A 22631-nucleotide genomic window follows, 5' to 3' on the forward strand; every position below is an offset into this window, starting at 1 on the left:
TAGGCGTCAGAGTGCCTAACGGCATGCAAGAAGAGACGGGCGGACTTGGCGTGGACGAGAAGCGAGGACTGGTTGAAACAAGTTGGTTCCAAAACCGAAAACCCAACATAAAAGTCTACCTCATTTACTTGTTGCCGAAGTATCACGATTGGCTGTTTAAACGGCATATCGCGACAGACATGTGGCCGGCCATGCCGGCCAGTATAAGAGGTAAAAATGGGTCAAGAGGCACAGCCATGCCACTATAACAGAGGACAAATTAGGGGGCACGGCGCATACACATACAGGCTGGTTTGCTTCTGCGCTGCGTCGCATTCTACCTTACCACGAATCAAAACGAGCAAGAAGCTCTTCGACCAGTGTGAGACACACTGTGGTTGTTTGTCAGGGCAATGCGGGCTTTTAGGCTTAGCTTTGTGACTGCACAGACGAGCGACTTTTGACATTCACGTGCAAAAAGTAAGTAAACTTTTGTTCGCTCGACACGGTTTTGAACAAGATAGGTGAATTTCCACATTTCAGGATCCCAGGAAACTGTCCGAGACGTGTGGATGTTCAAGATAAGTTTCAGGCAGGCATATTTGATATTTACAATTATCTATATTTGGAACTATTTCGCAATCCCCTTTGAGCTTGATACATCCCGGATCAACTGTGCTAGCATTATTTCATGTAGACCCGATTGCAATATTTTTTTTCCCAATATCAGTTGCGCATGGGTCATGATACGACGTGTGGCTCCTCCACCACCTGGTTCTTGTAGCAGAAGTCAGGCAGCCATCGCAGCAGACGCCACCCAAAGAGCACGCGTGCCATCTCGGGGATGGAGGAGAAGGTGTTCTCCACAATGACACCCAGCAGGTGCTGGGCCTGGTCAGGACGTGAGGCCAGGTCCAGTGCCACGGCTCCCCCAGCGAGCGACCAAACACCAGCAGCCGCGTCTGGTCCAGCCCTGGGTGCGAGAGCAGGAACTCCAGGCCTGCCTGTGCATCCAGGTACAGCCCTGCATGCACCAAGCACAGGCACCAGTTCTTGTGTCAAAGGGGACACTAACAGAAAAACAATTTCCCCTGGATGTAATAAAGGACCCTTCTGTTATGCCAGAAATGCCACTTCTCACTGCGACAACAGGCCTGGCAAGCCAGAAAAGGTGGAATAAGGAAAGGCAGAATTTTCTGCACCTGCTCACCATGATGGTAAGGCCTACTTAATAGTTTACTGGTAAAGATGGAATACACTGCATTCTAAAAAGAGCCAGAGATTGAGCCTGTGAAGTACTGAGAAACATTTACTGAGCCAATGTGACTCCAAGACGAAAAAATGCTTTGAAATCTGCGAAGTCACACTGACGTACCAGCGCGAAATAATATAACTGGACTTGGACCTTTCATTTCTCTTCTAATAATCAACCTATTATAGTACCAAAATTATTGAAATAGAACTTTCAAAGAATACCTTACGTCTAAACTGATTTATTGTTTCGTTTTAGGGTCCTTTTAACGCCCCAAGGGGTTTCTTTCTAACAAAAACTTACATAATGGCAAATGTTTATGACGGGAGATAGGTCGGTGCTACGGAAATGTTAATGTACAAGAGAGAAGGACTGCGAAAAACAAGTTTAACTCATTTCATGTTGGGGGGGAACAAAGAACTGCGAGACCTTGTCATAATGAAATGGATTATCATGAACTAATGGCTATAACAAAGTAGTAATCGTATTTGCCCTTGAAATTCCCCTAGAAATGGACAAGAATCTCATTTTAATGAAGCAAAACTTTCCTACAATTGGAGAGAACGAACACTGTTCCAGTTCATTATGAAGGTTCGCTGATTGTTTTTTTTTTGCAGATTAAACAGAAATCTTCTCGTGTACCAAGCTGCAAGTCATCTGATGCAGCTGTTCAAAACACTCGTGTGTGAATCACGTGGCAGTGTGCCAAACCAGCCACACTGCCAACGGGCAGCAGCCACTCTGCTTGCCTCAGTTTGCCATGCAACAGTGTCTGCTGCTGCCACTGGCACACTGTGCCGACGACATAGCTAACACAGTGACTGGAAAACATGGCACAAAAATTTGGGACTAAGACATAGCGAACAGACGAGGACGAGTGCTACTACAAACTGCTTATTTCTATAAACCCACCACAAGTGATAAGCTCATTCGAGCACTCGTGCCATGCCACTTCTTGATATGAAAGCGCGATCAACACCTACTGCACATGTCAGATACAGTGGAACCCTGTTGACGCATTCCTTCGCTGTTGCATTTTCCCAGCTTCTATGTCATGTTTTCGAGATCCTGATCTAATGCACATTGACTTCAAATAATTGTCTTTCCATTTGATAAGTCACCATTCTGTAATGTTCCCAGGAGCACCTTAGGCTGTGTTTAAAGCAAATTTAATGGTGCAGTGGCAAATTTGCTCGCACGTTGCTGTGAAGGCAATAAATACATACTGCGGTTAAGCACATCAAGCCTCACTCATGGCCCCATCCCAAAATGCTGGATGTATGTGATTGTTGGTCCCGATAAGCACAATTGTCGTTTTTTTCAGTTCCATAAAGTGAGCTTTGCAGTAATACAGACGTGTTTGCAGTGAAGCATATTAAAAGTGGGAAGGGGCCACTATCATGGAGCATAAGATGTGGCAGCAAAAATTAGTAGTAAAGAAAGACAGTGTGTGTCACCTTAAGTGGGGACCTGGGTCCTGGATAAAACACTTTAGTTATTGACTCTAGACACATGTTATTTTCAGGAAATATTCAACCTTCTGTGCTGATTACAAATATGCAGTTATTTACAAGTCACTCAAAAAATGTAATTATTTATGTGTTATAAATTTGGGATGTGGCTTGCAGAAAATATTTGGGATGTGGCTTTGCCCACGCCGGCAAACGCCCGCTTCCCAATACGGCAGAAAACGAAACTTCGGGGAGCTGGCGCCGGGCCGGCCGGAGCGACGCCGGGCGCGCACGGCGACAGTCGAAAGTGAGGAGGGAGAGGGGAGCCACCGAAGCGGCGGAGTTGCCAGGGCGAAATCCGCTCGCTTTCCTGCCGCCCTCCTCCCTCACATTCCACGGTCTCCGCGTGCGCCCTTCGCCGTGATGCGCCAGCGCCGCCCGCTCCCTGAAGTTTCGTTTACTGCCGTTATCATGAAGCGAGCGTGGCCAGCGTTGGCAGTTTCGTGGTGCTCACTCGCTACGCGCGCCGTTTTATTTCATGACTCGCACTCAAGATTCTGGTTTCAGCCTCACTGGCTGTTCGTTCGCACCACGTGCCCTTCTCCTCCACTTCGTCTCTCTTCCTCGAGCACTCCTTGGGGCACCCGTTTGAGGGGAGCGTTCGCCGTCTCCGCTGACTTCCGTACTCCCAGGCAGCCGCACTGTAACCAGTATTTCGTTTCCCGCAACTGCACTATAAGCGACACACGTATACACGGAGTGCTATGGGAAAATTAAAGGGAGTCTTAAAAGACTGCACTATATCCGGTCCTGCACTATAAGCGGTTACGTTATAAGTGGTCTATATTGCATATATCTGTTTTTGTTGATGGAAAGGAAAGGAGTGCGTTAGTTGACAGCGGAGCAAGCATCACAATAATAAATGCCAGTATTGTTGAGACCGAGAAAGTACAACAGCGACGAGCTGTGGAAGTACATGGACACGATGGAAGGCGAGATATTCATGATAAATGGACATGTTTAATCATATCCTGTCTCGGCAACAGTGTTGCTACGCAGGCGCTAGTACTCGACGGAGTACCCTATGAATTACTCCTATCACGTCCAGCCATCAGTGCATTCTGCCTTAACATTTACTGGACTGTAAGAATAACTAGGGATGAAAAGCGGCACAATCTCAGCGTTTTCTTCAACTTCTTCTTCGAGGAGCCTGCGGCAGCCATCGTCATGTGAAGATGTTAAGAGGCCTTACCCAGAATTGCTATGCTTGAAGGGATATCCCAAGGCAACTACAAAGTTTCAGGTACCATTTAAGTTAGGCTACAGTGGTGAGGAAAAAGCCATATAATATGTCACGGGAGAAGAGAATGTGGCTGAAGAACGAGCTTCGAATGATGCTGGATGCACAGATAATTAGTCCATCTGTGTCTAAATTCGCGTCATCCATCACTATTGCACCTAAGGAAGATGGAAGCCACTGATTCTGCACGAATTACAGGCAAATTAATAAGCAGAGCTTTTTCCTTTTTCTATGCCACGGAGACACTTTATCATAGATGAGACGGGTGGCTGCAGAGTGTTTTCGCGTATTGATTTATGTAAAGGATTCTGGCAAGGTCCACTTTCTGAAGAATACAAGAAATATTCTGCCTTCATAACGCCTTTTGACATCTATGAGTATGTTCGACTCCCATTAAGATGGAAGTACTCACCCGCTTGATTCCAGAAGATGATGAATGATGTCTTGCGACCGTTTCTTGGGAAGTTTTGTAGCGTGTACAGCGACGATATAATAATTTACTCTCGCAATGAGGAGGAGCACCCAGAGCATCTTGCTAGTGTACTTCAAGCACCGAGTGATGCGGAGATCAAGATTAATGACAACAAAAGTCAGTTTTTCCAAAGAAAAGTTGTGTTTCTAGGTAGAGTATTAGATGGCCAAACCAAGACAACAAAGCAGGAATCAGTCGAACGAATCTCAAAAATGCAGAAACCGTATGACCTACACTCTTTGCGGTATTTCTCGGCTTTGCAAGGCATTTTCGGGCTTTCATTAGAGATTATGCCACGAAAACAAAGTGCCTCACAGAAATGACCAAGAAGAACGTGCCATTCGGTGGACAGCAGAGTGTGATTCTGTTTATCAAAGCCTTGTGAGCATCATTTCGTCTAACCCAATTCTGACGCTTCCAAACTTCAAGTTGCCCTTCGAGCTGAACACCGACAGGTGCAGTGCTTTACCAGAGGGATTCAGAACCTCCACAGAGCCGGCAACAAAAGGTCGTGGGATATTATATTCGTATACATTCTCGAAAGTGCACCTGAATTACACAACTATGGAGAAAGAAGCTTTGGCAGTCCTAATGGCCGTACGCTATTTTAGACCTTACCTGGATGGCAGGAGCTTTACGCTCTTTACCGATCACCAAACCTCAATGTATATCCTTAACCTCGCAGAGCCTAGAGGACAAATTGCGCGGTGGGTGAGTGAACTTCAGCAGTTTGTGCTCATGGTCCATCACAGACCTGGAGAACACTTGATGGAAGCAGACACACACTCGAGATTTGCGGTAACCCCAGATCAAGAGACTATCAGCGCAACTCTGCTGTGGGAGGGAACTGAAAAACTGGAGTTCCACGATGGAAAGTTCGTAGCTCCGGAAACAATGGTGCCTCGAATCTTGGAACTTTATTACGACTCCCCAGACTCTGGCAGGCACGACGGGTTCTGGCGAACTTATCGCAAGATTCTTCAGCGTTTCCGGTGGAAACACTTGAAAGACGACGTCCAGCGATACGTCCAATCTTGCCATCAATGTCAAGTACATAAAGTACAGTACCTTCAGAGAACAGACGAAATGGTCCTACCTCGATTGCTGACATACCGCTTGAAGTCATCCAGGTGGACCTTGCAGACCTTAAGAAAAAGACTACAGGAGTAAGAAAAACACAGTCTTTCCTAGTGGCAATAGACCAGTGCACTAGAATAGTGGCCGCACGACCGAGTAGGGAAGACGCAAATAGTGCGAGCCGAGAGATGTTTAAAATACCAAAGTAGTAATATCACACAATGGACCAGCATTCGTAAGCAAGCGTCTGCAAGAGTGGGCGAAGGAACGAGGAGTTGTTTTGCGACGCTGCGCGCCCTACCATCCTGCAGGAAATGGCATGGCTGAAAGAATCATACGAGACTTGAAACAGTTTATTTCCATGTATCCCGTTTTCAAAGGCGGATGGAACTGCTGCTTGGAGGCCGCTGTAGCTCATCACAATCGGTCGCACACTGCGAGCATTGGCTGCAGTCCCTATTTCACAGCATTTGGAAAGACACCGGTGCTCCCTGCTGACCAACAGCTTGGTATTGCTGACTGCCTGCAATTGTGCGAGAAGTGGAAAACTTTGGAAGCATACCAGCGATACTGCCAAGATATGAAGAATCATTTCGACCGCCGCCACAACACGCGGATACCCTGTATACAGCTGAATGATTTAGTACTCGTGAGAAAAGATCTTCCGGGTACGAAGCAGGTGTACATGGGACCATATTGCGTGGTGCAAACTGCAGTGCAAAAAGGTGTTCTCAAGAGAATTGGTTACGTCAACAATGACAGCGTGCTTGAGTTTGCAACCATTGGGAACGTATTTATGTATCATCCCAGGAGGGATGAGTCTTGAAAGAGGGGGAGTGTATGTCGACGTTGTGAAGAAGTTACAGGGTGTCTTAACGAAGACGAAGAAGTGAGGAGGCGTTCGGAATAAAGAAGATGGCTGACACCATAGCCTAGCCCTACTGTGTATTATTATAACCAGAACCACCAGCCACAGCACCTAAACATACAGATGCCACAGAGATCTTGCATGGCCGCACGTGCCTTTGAAAGAGCTACTTGGCATTTAGCGACGAATGTGACCCACTACGGTAGAACCCCGCTGACGTTCTTCACGGGACCTAAAAAAAATGTAAGGGCCGAGAAACACGAGAGCCATGAAATGAGAAAAATTGAGAAATGAGAGTAGTGGTGAACTGCACACAATTTTATCTTTATTTTTACGTGCGAAAAACAGTCGTAGTTTTGCCCGAAAGCCGAAGCATCGATTGAGATAGCAAATTAGTTGACAGCTATTCAAAGTAAGGATAGCAGTTTTATCGTCCGTATAAACTTGTAAGCATTCACTTATTAACTATATTAAAAAGCACGGTGTCAACGCGCACAGGCTAACATGAACACATCACACTCGATGAGCGCGGACACTCGCTGTCGAAACACTGGTGTGAGGAAGCATGGCAGCAACAGCGAGCGATCCAACCTATGTGCTGTCTATCGCTTCAACGCAAACTGAGTGCCGAGAAGTTGCGAGCTGAGAAGCTACGAGTCGCTGATGCACCTACACTGCCTAGAATCTGCCCTCAACGCAGATCGCGTTGGACACAGCCCGCGAGACGGCACGGTATGCAGTTGATGCCAGAGTACAACGCCGCCCCCTACGCCGGTTTAGACTGGCCTAAAACGACATAACAGCCAGGAAAACGCAGAACCCGGGATCGTAAAAGCGGGGTTCTACTGTACTGGCTTGTGCAAGAGCGGGAGCTGCAACCCAGGCAGAAGTCCACTTTCCCAATGAGACACACGTGCACTAAGAACGCCGCGTGGTTGCTTCCTTCACCAGAACCTTAATCGGGTGCAGGAAGTTTGTCTTCGGAGGCTTCGGGCTGGGCTGGCCCAGACACTTGTGGTCACCTGCACCTTGGGATCTGAAAGTGACAAACCTACAACGTGTCCCAAGTGCCTGGCACCTTGTGTCCACAGTGGACACTCATCATCTCTTGTGGCTGTGTCCCAGCACTCAAGACATTACGCACAAAATGCTAGCAAACCTACAGCCACATGTCCCAGATGACTTTACCCATTGGATAACAGACAAGTGCATGAATTCATTGCTGTAGTACCTGCATCAAACAGGGCTGCACACATTTATTTCACACCTCTTGCTAGCTTTTTGTACATATACAGAGGAACCCCAATTATACGACTTTGAGGGGACCATGCAAAACCGTCATATAATCGAAAAACTAAGAATATCGGCAGGGACGCTCAGTCTTGCCCAAAAAATAAGTACAGACTGCCTGAATAAGCCCACGGCACAAACCTGCCCTGCTTCCAAAGAAGGTAGATTCAATTATTAAAACATTACCGCATTTATTCGACTGTAACGCGACTTTTGCTTTTCATAATTTTCGTTGCTTGAACTCGACCCTCGCGTTAACATTCGAATAATGGCAAAATTGACCATCTTAAAACAATTATTCTAAATCCCATGATGTTTAGTTGTACGGTTGCAACCTGTAACTTTACGTCTCAATCCAATCCATAGAAAAGTTGACCGAAGTCGGAACTTGTTTATGGCTGGAATCGACGCTGTTTTCGCTGTGCTTGTGGCTGGTTACGATGCTGCAATACCCTACGGCCTTTTGCGGTTCGACTCCGTTCATTAGCGACGTTATGGCGGCACAGCGCATTCAGTATGATGGTCGCTCTGACAGACGAGCAATTCTGATGGCCAAGGAGCTGGGAAAGTCCGCCACGGCTCGGTGTCTCGACGTCAAGGAGTCGACAATTTGCCGATGGCGGGACCAGCAGCAGGCCCACTTTAAATGCGAGGCCAGTCGGGAAGGCTCTGTGCAACATGAAGTGGCCTGGTACTGACCCCGAATGAAATGACTGTGCAGTCTTTGAAGAAATACTTCTCAAACAAGCTCGACGGCACGGAAGATGACAATTCTCGAGCTATCACTTTTGGAGATAGTTTTGCTTTCGCGAGACTCGGCTCCTCCCGGCACCCTCGAAGTATACAGCCTACAGCTCTCTTGGTGCTGATTGCGAGCCTACGACAGCGCCAGAAACACTTGTCGGGGACGCTTTCAGTAACAAGCCACGCGAAATTTTGCAAAAGTGATTGCCCAAGAAGACCGCCCAAGGAAAGCTCCTTCTCTTCTTCAGACGACTATGATGAGTAAAGAGAACGTTTCCAAATTGCGATTCCTTGAATAAAGGTACCATTTCTTTTTCCATTCATCTCGTGTTACATTAGCGGTTTTATTTTCTGTATTTCACGTGACTGGAAAGTCGCCCCTCGCATTATATTCGGGTAAATACGGTACTGCACACCAAATATCATCTGCCTGCAGTTTGCTTACGTGCCAGCCTGCGTCTGCTTAGAACCTATTATTTTTTTTCACGGACGTTACCAGAGAGGCGTCATACAAGGTGGGTCGGTGTAAAATTCCGTCGTATAATCGAGGTTATTAATAGATTATTTCAATGGGGGTTTTGCCGGGACCAAACTGATTCGTCATAAAATGCGGGTCGTCGAATAACCGGAGAACGTATAATCGAGGTTCCATTGTAGCTCACGGCAAACCTACCAAATTAGAGAAAAGAAGAGAGTGCAGGAGCCCTTTGCATCAGCAGTTAAAGTCTGGCCACCAAACACAAAAATAGGTGAAAGAACCAATAATGCCATTCTCTTTAATATGGAAGAGCAAATGCAATCGAGAAGCTAAATGAACCTAAAATTCTGAAGTGGCTGATCAACCCGATTTCTTTTTCAACGAGTAGTCGGGCGCCCGAGAGTGCTTGCGCACATGAAGCCCTAATTCATTCTTCTTATTGACCCCTTTTGCGGCGATCCCGTGGGCGCTGCCATGTTTGATCACGTGGTGACGCATCCATTGGTTGTCTCAACTGCCTCCATTGCCTCCGTGCTTACAGTGGATGTGTATGATGGCGATGCGGCTTAGTAAACCTTGTTTCGCGGGATATCATAGACGGTGACTGGGTGGACGACACGAAGCTTTGGCCACAGCTTCAGAGAACATGCAAAAATGCTTTTGGAGCTGATTAAGCTATGTCCTTATGGCACAAGCAGCGTATATGGTGCTTGTTCTAAAAGCGGGGCCAAATATGTATTCCAAGCTATCCAAACTTTCCGCTCATGAATTGAATCATGATTAGCGTGTTTTCACTCTTCATTCTTTATTTGGCAAATATTTTGATGCAGCGGCTTCTTACATTTCTGACTCAGTAAGGTTCCTCGGTGCGGTCACTATCTGATTATTTTCTGCCTTATCGCTCGCGGGTGTGCTCAGTTCCGTCAGATTTGTTCTTGCAGTGCACAAGGCTTGAAATGTAGCTGTAGTGTACATTGTAATACCTTGTAGCAAAGATGTATTATAACTAGTAACTCGTTGACTCTGGTGGACTGTCACGAAACATTCAGCTTCGTCCATTCGTGCGCTATCGGCGTAATACGTCATTCATTGTACGTATATAGTGCGCATATATTCAAGTGTGTGCCCATTCACTTATTCTTGATACGTTGGCTTTAGAGTGGGCATAAGTTTCCGTGCCAGTTGGGGTACATATGTGTAGATACTGCGTGCAAAACTTACTATGACAGAAAGCGGCGCTACACCCTTCGTCATTGTTTAACGAGCGGTACTAACTCGTGCCGATGTTCCGGGGCTGAACCCCTTTGTTTATATGTTAGCGATACAATGCTGGCGGATGAGCTAATTCTGTATCCTCGAGGAAAGCCGTACATCTCGAAGTGCCGGTAACATGTACGGACAGTTGCAGCAGTGGTCCGCGAACTTGGCTGCACATATTTATTACATTCCTTGATATGCCAGTCACTATTTTTACAGCCAACAAGTGCTCACGTCTTCAATCCACATGATTCAATCCAACATGATTGGAGCACAGTGTATGAGCGGAAACTCAGTTACATTTCCGACAGCTTATCGCACAGAAGCAAGGTAGAAGTAGAAGCGGTTGTGGTTTCGTATTCGTGCGCTGTTGCTGAGGCCATGAGTGGTGCGCCGCCAAGAGCACCATCTCGTTTCTCTAAAACAAACTGTTCCCAAAAAGGGTCAATAGAAGAGACCCTGTGTTCGTCCATACATTTACTTACCCCCCTACAGGCATAGGGCCCTCAATACGACTACCAAACTATTTCGAATAAATTTCTGACTAGACTAGGAGTTTTCGTCACCAAACTGCTTCACTTACCAACAAGGAATCGTATTCACCACTCGAGACTGTGTTTTACAGTTGCCATGTGAATGACAAGTTGACTATCGCACAATCCACATGACCTTGCTATACCGGTCTGAGGCACGCTTGAACTAGGTCAGATGTAGATGCTCTAGTAGGCCTTGCTGTACACATCCCAGCATTGGAAATAAACGTTTTCCCATAGCTGCAGCTAGGAGAGTGTGTGCTTGCAGTCCAGTCATTTGTCTCTTTTGCAAAACAGTTTAACTGGCGAGCCACATCATGACTGCAATATGCTGAACATACCTTAGCATGTGAAGCAAGTAATGCCACAAACAAACTTGCAGACACTTGTACTTAGCTTCATAGCTGATCACTAGTACCATTTTCCAGTCGTAGAAATTTCTTGTAAATGGCAAATATACTTAATTATGTTTCTTTAGCCTCTCCACATAAAGTATCTGCCAGTGTAAACTCCAGAGAGTAGGCATGGACGTGCCAACTTGAATGCCTTCCTTGCTGCTCTAAGCTGATGTATGATGGCACGGGAATTCTTTGGGCTGAAGCAATGGTTTGACAGCACTGACCTTCCTCGCTGGGAGTGCCCTCGCTGCGACCGTAGCCTCGGTACTCGAGCAGCAGAATGTTGCATCCACAGCGGTGGAAGAGGCCACCTACATTCGGCAGCCTACAGAAACATCAGGCCACCAATTAGCTTCGTACAAAACAACCAGCAGTACAGAGGTGAACAGAATAGGACGAAACGAGCACTGTGCTTGCAACTGAATGTTTTATTCCATTGTGTAAATATAAAATACTTTCCCATATCTGATCAAATACTACGCTATTTAGCATTTGCTTTGTTTCAAATTTCTGCATAAGTGGTGCCCAAATCCATGCCCCAGCAACGGCTGCCTCCGAGTAACAAAAGCTAATTTCTAAGGCTGTGCCTTTGTTGACTGTATGCGCCAGAACTGATTGCAAAGGGGGAAACACATCCCGAACACCATGTTTTAAATATCACCCATTCAAAGCTTTTGAACTATTCAATATGAACAAACAAATTCAAAAACATGTGCAATCAACAGTTGCAAATTTGGTGAGAGAAACGGCTATTGACACGGCACGAGCCTCAGAAAGCTGACAAACCACTTTGCCAATGAAAGCGAGTGCATGGGATGATCGTTGCATGTTCATGGCCGCGATCTTTGCGAAATATCGTACGGTGGCTCAACATTCCGAACGCCCTTCCTAGGTGCACAACAGTCTCTTTTCGTAGGTTCGAGCAACCTGTCACAAGACTAACTTTGGACTTACATGGCGGGCTCGAAAATATCATGTTACAGCATGCTGACCACTGGCTGCAGACGCATTTTCAAAGACAGCAGATGGGTGCAGACAAAAAAAGAAGGGGGGGGGGGGCAACGTTGCGCGAACTTGCTGTGGGCATCACTATTTCAGAACTTCTCACTGTCGGCGCCGACCGCGGTGAAAGTGTAGGGTGCCGATGACCACGCAGAGCGGTGCCAAGCGACGTGATGCGCTTTTGGCTTTCGCGCAGACTGGCCTTATAACAAGGTGACAATAACCCACAGAAACCACCTGCCACAAAGATGGTGAAACCATCCTGTTTCGAGGAAGAAAACTGGAAAACAGTACTTTCTAAGCAATAGAAGTTTGCCATCAAGCACAGTGCCAACAAATTGTCCGTCCATCACATTGTAGCCGGTGCTCTTATCTTCGACAGCTTTGCACTGAGTCAAAGCAAAACTACTGTTTGCTACAACCACCTACGGACGAAACTGCGGTGGTTATCGACGCGATCATGGATGGCAACTACGCACTTATGTAGGCACGCGGCATGCCGCCATAAGTGCATCCGAGATTTAAGTGCGAAAGCTTAGGCGCGCTTCCCATTTTCGAAGGTTGGGTGGCTACAAGCTGCTTGCGAATTTATTGCGCAGTTCGCACGTTGCCGTTACGCGTTGTGATATGCTTTTTGACAACCGGGCATGAGTAATGGAGGTTCTGTGGATCGAGCGCACCTCGTTTTCGCCGTTTTAGCCACTTGGTGAGCGCGGGACCACGAAAAATTTATCAGTGGCTCGCGGAACCCCGAGCAGGGGCCTGCGGCACCCCAGGGTTCTGCGGAGCCCACTTTGAGAACCCATGCTCTAGTGTACTACTTATTGCTCTTCTGTTCTGCTTTTGTGCAGTATGTTTCTTTTTTCCCTTTGTATTTCCGAGTACAGTGTTCTTTTTCAGCAAAATGCTGGTGCGTATTGATGTTATATAACGGAATTTATCGCAATATATATTTCTCTTTGTGCCATTACCCCCTTACAGAATTTCTCCCATGAGGCCTGTAAGGTATGTTTAAATAAAATAAAATAATAAATAAAACATGAGAGCTTGCGTAGCAGAGCAGGCTACGTGACTTAGGTAGCCACACTTGACAGGCTGTACAGCGCGCGCTCTCTGAAGAGCTCTGTGCATGTAAAGAAACTACATGTTTGCTTCTAATGCTACATTTGTGCTTTTAATAAACAACACTTCATAACGTACTATGCAATGGCATTAATTGTGATTATGGCTATTCATCATTCGAAAACTATTCGAATATTTGATTCAATTCGCTTCTAGCACTATTTGATTGGTATTCGATTCAGTATCACTTTTCCCACGCCCCTAATAACAACCAAAGCCATGTAAGCTGCGACGATAAATTTGCCACTCACTGGCATTGTGACGGTTGGCAAACCGCTGCAAAAATTTTGTCACTATGCTGATCTGTGTGTATAAGTGGCTTATCGACGATGGAGCCTGAGATAGCGTGCATGGGCAAGACCAGGGGTCTCCAAACTACGGCTCTCGCTGGCGGCAGCAGTCCAACTGATGATGGCCAGTGCGCAGGCAGGCCCTTTTCTCTTGCAAAGCCACCACTGCGCCTGGGCCTGCATGCAGGGCTTCTCCACAAAGCCATGCACTATTGCGCTTCTTTCTAGGAGCCGGCTACACTGCAGTTATGGATCACACCACGACACCAACTCGTCTGAGGCAGCGCTGATAAATCGGGAGCCTCATGCGACCATCACTTGTGGAGCACGTGACTCTCTGATAAGCTAGTCCCAGCCACTACATCAAAGAGGCACCAAAACTTCCTTGACTTCACCCAGGTGCGGCATGCTCAGAGAGCTTTTGCCAGCTTCTCACCCGTGAAAGTACACCATGTAAATACCTGTCTTTAGCGTAAGCTCCTTTCTTCAGTCCAGAGAATGCATGGTACGATACATTCTTAAATAAAAAAAGACGGTCCGCATACAGCTTGTAGTGGGGCAAACTAAAATCTGTTACAATCCAGGGGTGAAAAAGTTGGCTGGATTTAAAAAAGCACTCTTGGGCATGTCTGTGTTCTGGAACCTGTTGTTTCAGCTGCTAATGTGGTCACATAGGCTTAATCACTGCCACTTCCGTAAACTTTAAAGGCAACCAAGTCCGAGTTCGTAGACGTGACGTATCACACGGTAATTCAGTGGCTGAGCTGCGGAAAACTCTTCCCTCGCTTCTTTAATCTCAAAGAAGAAATAAATAGTTCCTTACACAGAAGGATAAGCCCCAACCACTACCTGTCTAGTCATGAGTGTCTCTCGAAATTGGCCTTTCACGTCGACCTAACGGACCACTGAATAAGTTCAGTGAGAAGCTGCAAGGAGATGCAGACCTCAATCATGACTTTTACAAGGACTTATGTGGCTTCGGGGCAAAACTGAAGTTCTTGAAGTTTTTTGCAAGTGCAAAATCAAAAGTTGGTGTCCTTCTGCTGCTGTTCAAGGATTAGTGCAGATACGGCATTTTCCCCCTATTTGCACAAAGTATCCTTGGTGATCTGCAAAAGCAATTTTGCGATTCTCCGACTTTGATGCCAGAAAAGAGGAAGCACAAGTGTTTCAAGATCCATTTAGCTGTGATGTGGATACACTGCCAGATTCCTTTCAATTTGAAATAATTTAACTACAAGCGACATCTTGAAGTACAAATACAAAAAAGACAATCAAATCCATTTTTATGAATTACTAGGCTCTGAGCAGTTCTCAAGCTTTAAGCAATTTGTCTGCGGGTATACATGTAAATTTTTGGCACTACCTACCTTTGTGGGCAAGCTTTTTCCAGAATGAAAAATGGGAAGTCGAGATACTACAGGGCTAAATTATCTCACAAACCCTTAAGTGCTCTGCTCATCACACTTGCTGCTACAGTTCGCTAATATAATATAGTCAAAGCATCACATCCAACACCTGGGACGCATTGAAATACACTAGTACACTCTGCCTAGTGCCCTGCGCGGCATTTTGCTGTCACACACTTCCCAATTTGTGCATACGTTAATATTCTTCTTCTTTCTGGGGTTTTACGTGCCAAAACCAGTTCTGATTATGAGGCACGCCATAGTGGAGGGCTCCAGATTAATTTTGACCACCTGGGGTTCTTTATATTGCAAATATGTGAATATGCTAATGTAAATATGCAAACATTTCACTTTTGGTGAGAACTCTGGTGCACATTTACTTATTAGCATGGTTATCACCTTTGATATTTTCTCTTAATCAGCTGCTTTTGCTTTAATAGTTTCAATTTGCATACATGCACATTGGCGCCGTTCTGATAGTACAGTGTCTTACAAGTGTATGTTGTATTCAGCAGCCACCATTGTTTGTAGTCGAAATTTAAAGTCTTCATAATTTTGTTCAATTTTCTTTCCGATCTCATGCATATTGTGATTCGTGCCTTGTTTCAATGCTGCCCCACGTTGTCATTTCTGGATGGGCCATTTTGATTCATCTCCTGCTCACTGTAAATATTGTGAAGCTCCTACGTGCTCTAGAAGGCCTATAGTACAGTCGAATCCTCCTACAAAGAACGCCGCTACACCGAAATTTCTGCCACAACGAAGATTTTCCGATTCCCAGTCAGCTGCCCAGAGAAAGTAATACAAAAAAGGATCTCCATAATGAAGGCGTTTTATTTGGTATTTCCGCTTCAACTAACTTTTTGAGAATGAAACTGGGACTGAATTGAAATTGGAACTGCCGAATAGTCAAATTAGACGGTCCTTCCAAAGCTGTGACAATCGTATGTCCGCTTGAACGGGGTTTTCGCGAACGAAATCAAATTCAAAGTACCGATTCACGCCACTGCAATCCATAGCCACGCGTGGTCATCACGCGCCTGCACGAGACTGCACGGGTTCACCACAATCGCTGCCGTTTTATGTGGTTTGTGTTTGTATGATCGAAATGGCTACGCCAGCGAAGAAGTGCAAATTTCACTCTCTCGAGAAGACACATATGATCACCGAGGCAGAAAGCGAAAGGAAAACATTTCGCAGTTTTGCCCGAAAGGTGAAGCATCGATTGCGATAGCTAATTAGTAGACAGCTATACGAACTAAAGATAGTAGTTTTATCGGCCGTATAAACTTGTAAACATTCACTTACTAACTAAATTACCAAGCACTGTGTCACGCGCGCACAGGTAAACATGAACACATCTTGCTCTATGACCGCGGAAACACGGTGTCAACACGCCGGAGTGAGAAGGCGCGGCAATAGCAGCGAGCGAATTGACCTCCGTGCCATCTCTCGCTTATTCAACGCAAACTAAACGTCGAAAGCACAGCGCACACGACTCTACCGGTACTAGTTGCACTTTGCCCACATCACAGATCGCTTTGAAGATGAGGCCCGCGCGGGCGTGCACTTTGTGCACGTCGCAGATTACTTTCAAGATAAGGCGGCTGTGCCGAAGCCGCTGTTGTTAGCATGATACCAACGTCTCATCGGCTGGGGAAAATGACAACCCGCTAGACATACCGACTCTGGCAACTGCTTTGAAAGTAATGGATCCTTTTGTCCTCATCTCGAAAGTTATCAGAGCCCATGACAATGACATTACGACGGCTCTTTTAACGGACTGCGAGAATCTCGTAACTGCCGTGAAGCATAAGAAATCCAGGCTGACCGACTTCTGGAAATAAAACTTCCGGTAAGCGCAAGCTTGCCAAGCTTACTGACTTTGTCATAAATAAATGTGCAATGAAATTGAGCTAATTCAAACTGCTTCATTGCGACGGTGCATGTGCCGCAAAATGAGACTCGCGATCGGCCAGGCACGTGCGTTGAGTTGGGTGTCGGCCACAATGTATGAAAAATGCTGTAACAGCAGCGCGAAATGCATTCTCTCCTCAAGTTGACACTTTATTGACTGCCTTCAGTCAACCTTTTCCCCCATGCCATCACAAAGATTTCCCGGACGATGGTTTCGGTTTCGTTCGCGGCTTTGCCGTTTGGCTAATTTCGCGTCAACGAAGTTCCACCATAACAAAATTTTCCGCGCGTCCTGTCAATTTCGTTGTAGCGGGACTCGACTGTATACTCCTTGCATTAAGTTTTACAACTATACAATGCAATATGCAAATAAGGAATTACCAATTAAATCACCCTTATATTGTTTGTGAGCCCCACTTGAAAACCTGCAATGAAAGGCTTACTTTTTATTGCTTGCAAGATTTGATCGATTAACTATCAAGTGACTCATTAGTGGTAATTCATTAGAGGTTAATTGGTTGACTGCACAAGAAAATTAGCTTAGCATGTGCTTGTGTGCCCCTAGACATCTCTTCAAGTACCTTGTCTTCATAGAGGAGCCTAGGAAACACTTTTTATCGAAGTCGAGAAATGCATTCGACGTTAAAACACACTATTTCAGAAGTAATTTGCAGCAAGAAGTACTTCAATTCGTTTCGCAGAAACAGAGCTATTGGCCATTAAAGATCACTCTTGGTCCCCTTCGCAATGCTCCCGCACCTTCTTCAATGCCTTGCACCACTAAGGTTACTGCGGAACGGAGGGGGGTGCCCACAATACTCTGCCTACTGAACGTCACCATGGCACACAGTTCACATTTGATTTCGGATGTTCACATAGGCACCACTACTTCCAATTTTGGCCCCTGTGATGTGCCAAACTTAACTTACAATTGAGTCCACGCAGTCTCATCCCCCTCACAAAAAGCTCAGCACTGAAGACGCAATAGCCCTCAGACTTATCCAAACAAACACATTCCCAAACCTACACAGATACAGCAAAATATCCCCACAAACATATAGCGGCATCTGCCCCTGGTGCGGCGACACACGCCCTACGCTCTTTCACATCTCGTGGGGGTGCGGGGGCAAACCTGAACATTTAAAGACGCCTAACACGTCATTTGAGCGGTGGGAGGTACAGCTGACCGGCGATACCCTGGCGGGACAAGAAGCTCTCGTCCAGCAAGTACGTCGAGCAGCCATGGCCAGTGGAGTCCTGGAATGAGGACACCACCCACTCGTCCTCAAGATCTCGATGGTCTAAATAAATGTTTTTCTCTCTCTCTCTTTATGTTCGCTCATGCGAGTATGTTGGCAGTGCCCACATCGGGCAAGCGATGGATGCCACACTGCAGACTTGCGTTCAAAGAATTCCTAATATAATGAGCTTCGACCACAAAGGCAACACAAGTCGAAGGTGTGCAACTTGAGAAGCAGACGACCTGTTCCAGTTGGATGCTGGTGCCCGGGCTGGCTCGCCACGTGCCTGGAGCTACGTCACCCTCAGAGATCACTCAGAATGTGCGGTTGTCCTCAGTGAGCTGGCAACCATGTCGCGGCACGCCACAGCAGCCATGGTATTTCACGCTACATAGCAGATACAGCCACATGCAACTATGTGCAACGTTTGCTACATGCACGACAGGGCTGGAGTGGGCACTCGCGCTCATGTGCTTCAGTCTGGCCACGTGGTGCGGACCATCTTTGTCTTGCACCAGCTTGGCCGACAGATAGTAGCCTAATCCACAGTGCACATTCGATATCTGCCGAGGCATCTAGCTAGGAGCCTCCATGAGTTAGCGCGTGCTGGCAAGCGTACGTGTGGTGTGACTTTAACCTTATCACGGGTTCGAGCCTAGTTGAGTGTTCAAAGCTAATCGAAGCTAGCTCAATCTGACGGCTACGATACCAATAAGCAGTGTGGCCAAGGTTTAGTTCCTACGCAGGCAGCCATGGCCAAGCATGAGCAGACAATATTCGGTCTCTTCCGAAAGTATGTCAAATTCAAAATGCACATTTTGGCTTACTTCTGTTTCCTTATTAAACATGTAGTAAAAGTTTCCAATAAGTATATGTAGTAAAAGTAGGAAAAAGTGCACTGATCCAAACACCCTTCTTGATTGATGTTGGCGATGAGCCAGAAACAGCCGTCTATGGGAAATTTGCATATGACGACATATGCAAGCTGCCGGAAATTTCGACGCAGATAAGGAGAAGGCCTCATTTGAAAAGAGTGTTTGAGAAAAAGGTGACTTCACATTCCAATTGTGAGCTCCATGCACCGTGCACAACTGCGAAATTTGGCTGATATGTTCACAGCAGCAAATACCATCTGCGGACTGTGCTTTTTCCCCAAGCTCAAGGGGCAGTTCAGGACCCCTTAAGAGTAAGGTATCCCGTACGGCAATGATTATTGTTCATACATAGCACACCACAAAACATAGCGAGTAAGGCTGCATAGCTGCGATGACAGAGAACAGAAAGAAATTAAAAAATGGGGTGGCTTTTCAAACCTGTACTTGTGTACAATTTCCAAGTCTCATTTTAGCAAACCGAGTTTTTATTCCAGCCTACACCAGTCGCTTTTTTGGCAACTCCTAAAACACACGCACTGTCAAAAATACTCTTACACGCACACTGTAAAGAAAATAGAAATTATTGGGATCCCAAACACCATTGGAATCGATGTAAGCGAAGCTCTCTGTGCTGTTTGCGTTGATTGCCGATAATTGGTGGTGATGCTTATAGCGAATGTTTAAGTTCATCAGCGTTTAGTGCAATAAGAGAGTTGCGAGTTGATCTCAAATGTTACTTGTCTGCGCCACTTCTGTTTTTCCACGTATTACACAGAACACACAGTGAGACATGTTTGCTTGAGGCGTTATCGTGCGCCACTGTGCCTACGAGAAGGTTAGCACTGTCATTGCCTCACACGACATATTGCATCGTGGCAGAAGTGTTAAACTATAATTAAACTATGGGGCTTTACGTGCCAAACCCACAATCTGATTATGAGGCACACGGAAGTCCGTATTAGTTTGGACCACCTGGGTTTCTTTAACGTGCACCTAATTGGAAGTACACAAGCACAAACATACGCAGATAAATTCATTCTTCATGGCAGCTCCGAGTAGCCAGTGCCAGAGTGATCAGCCATGTTCTATTCCTTTTGAAAAAGGGCTGTCTTCAAATATTCAAAAAAAATTTCACTTTTGTTCAGCATATTACTGCATCTTTATGTGGTTAGTTTTCACAGTTTTTTGACGTCGCGTGACGGACAGACAAAGTAGACAAAGGGCTAATTGTGAAAAAGGTGTAGAGTCGGAAAGAATAATTTTTCTATTGTTCGGTCTAATCATGCATAATAGTTATGCACACATCATATCAGATGTGTGCGTTTTCACAGTTTTTGTGACATTGCGTGACAGACAGGCAAAGTTGGGTAGGCCAGAAAAATGTTTGACCAATCGAGGAAGGCTAGTGGCAGAAATGCAATAGAAACAGATAGAAATAGCTTTACATTACAGTAAAAGCTCGATGATACGATCACGGCTAATACGAATTTCCGGATGATACGAATTATTCTGTGGTCCTGGCCGAGCCCCCTTACTTTGCAACGTGCTAGAGAACGGTTGTTACGAATCGATTTTCAGTCTGCGTCGGTTGATACGAATAAACGCCGCCCAACCGACGGCTGCGAAAGAGAACAGCGCGCAGTCACGCGCTTTCTCTCCTTCTCTTTTGGTGCGGAGGCGCGGCGCCGGACAGCGCAGACTCCGCGACTGGGCGCGAAGAGTTTGAAGCGGTGGCGCTTTTGGTGCTTTTGTACTTTTCCTCCTTTTCTGCGAGCCGTCAGATGGAGTGGCTGCTGCGCTTCGGGCCGCGTTCTTCGTGTTTGCGCCATTTTGCCTAGTCGCAGCGAGCTATGTCTCGCAAGCGGAAAGCACTCTCCTTTAAAGAGAAATTAGACATTCTTCGAAAGGTCGATGAGGATCCCAAGAGGAAGGGGACGGAGTTGGCTAAGGAGCTAGGCCTCGCAACGTCAACACTGAGCACAATTGTTGCACAGCGAGACTATCATGACAAACGTGCTTTCGTTCAACGTCAACGCGAAGCAAGCGAATTCGAACACGCTTATTTCTAACATACCGCGCACCGACAATGCTCTTAGCAGCGCGCCAAATCACGCGGCGGCTCCGACCGGCATTGCTCCGACACCGCCATAGAGCAAAAGCTCAGGAGAGACCCCTCAATGCCGCACGCGAAGGAACGGGGAAAAAAAAAAGAACCCGCGGCGGAAATTTCCTTCGCTCTCAAATTGCAAGGTCGCCGTTTCTGCATCGCGCCGGAACAAGCGTGTACGTACCGACTAGAGTGTTCTAGACAACCGTATTCTAGCACACACTAGTGCCGATGTCTCAGCCACGCGGATAAAATGGTAGTGAGCCCTTCTCCTCTATTTTCTAGTCACATGTTGACCTTGCACGCTGCGGCAGCAGCGCAGAGGGAAGCAGCGGCGGAGGCACAATCGGGCCAACGAAACTGCCACGCCCGCAAACGCTCGCTTCCCGATAACGGCAGAAAACGAAACTTCAGGGGGCGGCTAAAATAAGCTGGCGCCAGCACGGCGGCGGGCGCACATGGAGTCGAAGGTGAGAGAACTACGAGGGAGTTGAGAGGGAGGGCGAGGGGAGCCACTGAAGCGGCGGAGTTGACGCGGCCAAATCCGCTTCCCTGCCGCCCTGCTCCCTCACCTTCGACGGTCTCCGCGCGCACCCGTGTGCCGGCGCCGCCCGCTCGCTCCCTGAAGCTTCGTTTTCTGTCGTTATCGGGAAGCGACCGTTAGCCGGCGTGGGCAGTTTCGTGGCCCGCGCTTGCTATGCGCTTGCGCGCCGCGATATTTCATGACTAGCACCGTTCGTGCATCGTGCTATGGTGCACGAATACTTCAAAAATACGTCCTTTTAATTCGAACAAATTTTCGGGCCCCTTCGAGTTGGAATTATCCGAGATTCGACAGTAGTTTTAATTGTGTTTCGATGATACGAATTTCGGCTAATACGAATATTTTTCGTGACCCCGTGAGATTCATATCATCGAGCTTTTACTGTATAGCGCCCAAGGATTCGTAAAAATACTGGAAATGTGGTAACGATACGCCAGCAAAACAAAGGGCCAGACCACTTCAGCGTAAAATCTGCTTGGTGAAGATAGAATCCCTGATCAAGCAAGAAAACTGCGTGACACCGAAAAATCTGAACAAGTTTGTTTGCTACCAAGGGTGTTTAATATTTCAAATTGATGTACCCCCGCAGACTTGGCAGTAAAAGCAAAATTCAAATGCTAGAACAGTTATTTCACTCTTTTTCAGGACGTTATGCAAGAATGTCAATGCAACTAATTAAAATAAATTCTTTGTAGAAAGCATTTGGAGTGATTAGAACAACGTTTTGGTTGCCCCCAATACCGTTACTTATGTTTAGAAATTTATTTTCACTAATAATATTTATTGCATTCTTTACTGTCCGGCCTTCAACCTCGCCACTGGTCGCCAATCCAGCTTTCTGGCCAAAAAGTTTCACAACCCCTGGGCTAGATATAGACTGCTTGTGGAGTCGTGAAGAAATATGGAACATCAAACACGATGGACTACATGGAGGATGATGCATTTTCAACCGTAGATATAAATCGTCGTCTGAAAGTGATGATGATGGACATTAAGTGTAGATACATTTCCATTTTGGAAAGGCA

At 46.4% G+C, this 22631-nt stretch overlaps 2 protein-coding genes across 4 annotated transcripts in view; one reads left to right on the forward strand and one right to left on the reverse strand.

Moving 5' to 3' along the window:
* Positions 1-22631, reverse strand: part of LOC119461824 (protein ABHD13-like) — a 116090-nt gene that overhangs the window by 77840 nt on the left and 15619 nt on the right. Inside the window, exon 3 of one of the 3 annotated variants that reach the window (XM_049672279.1) lies at positions 11324-11424. The exons of the other annotated variants lie outside the window; for them this stretch is intronic. Within the exon in view, the coding sequence (XP_049528236.1) occupies positions 11324-11424 (101 nt within the window). The remainder of the gene's footprint in view (positions 1-11323; positions 11425-22631) is intronic. 3 annotated transcript variants of the gene reach the window in all.
* Positions 1-22631, forward strand: part of LOC119461825 (epoxide hydrolase 1) — a 118028-nt gene that overhangs the window by 3794 nt on the left and 91603 nt on the right. The window lies entirely within an intron of this gene.

This window comes from Dermacentor silvarum, chromosome 8 (genome assembly GCF_013339745.2).
Source record: "Dermacentor silvarum isolate Dsil-2018 chromosome 8, BIME_Dsil_1.4, whole genome shotgun sequence".
Classification (NCBI taxonomy): domain Eukaryota; kingdom Metazoa; phylum Arthropoda; class Arachnida; order Ixodida; family Ixodidae; genus Dermacentor; species Dermacentor silvarum.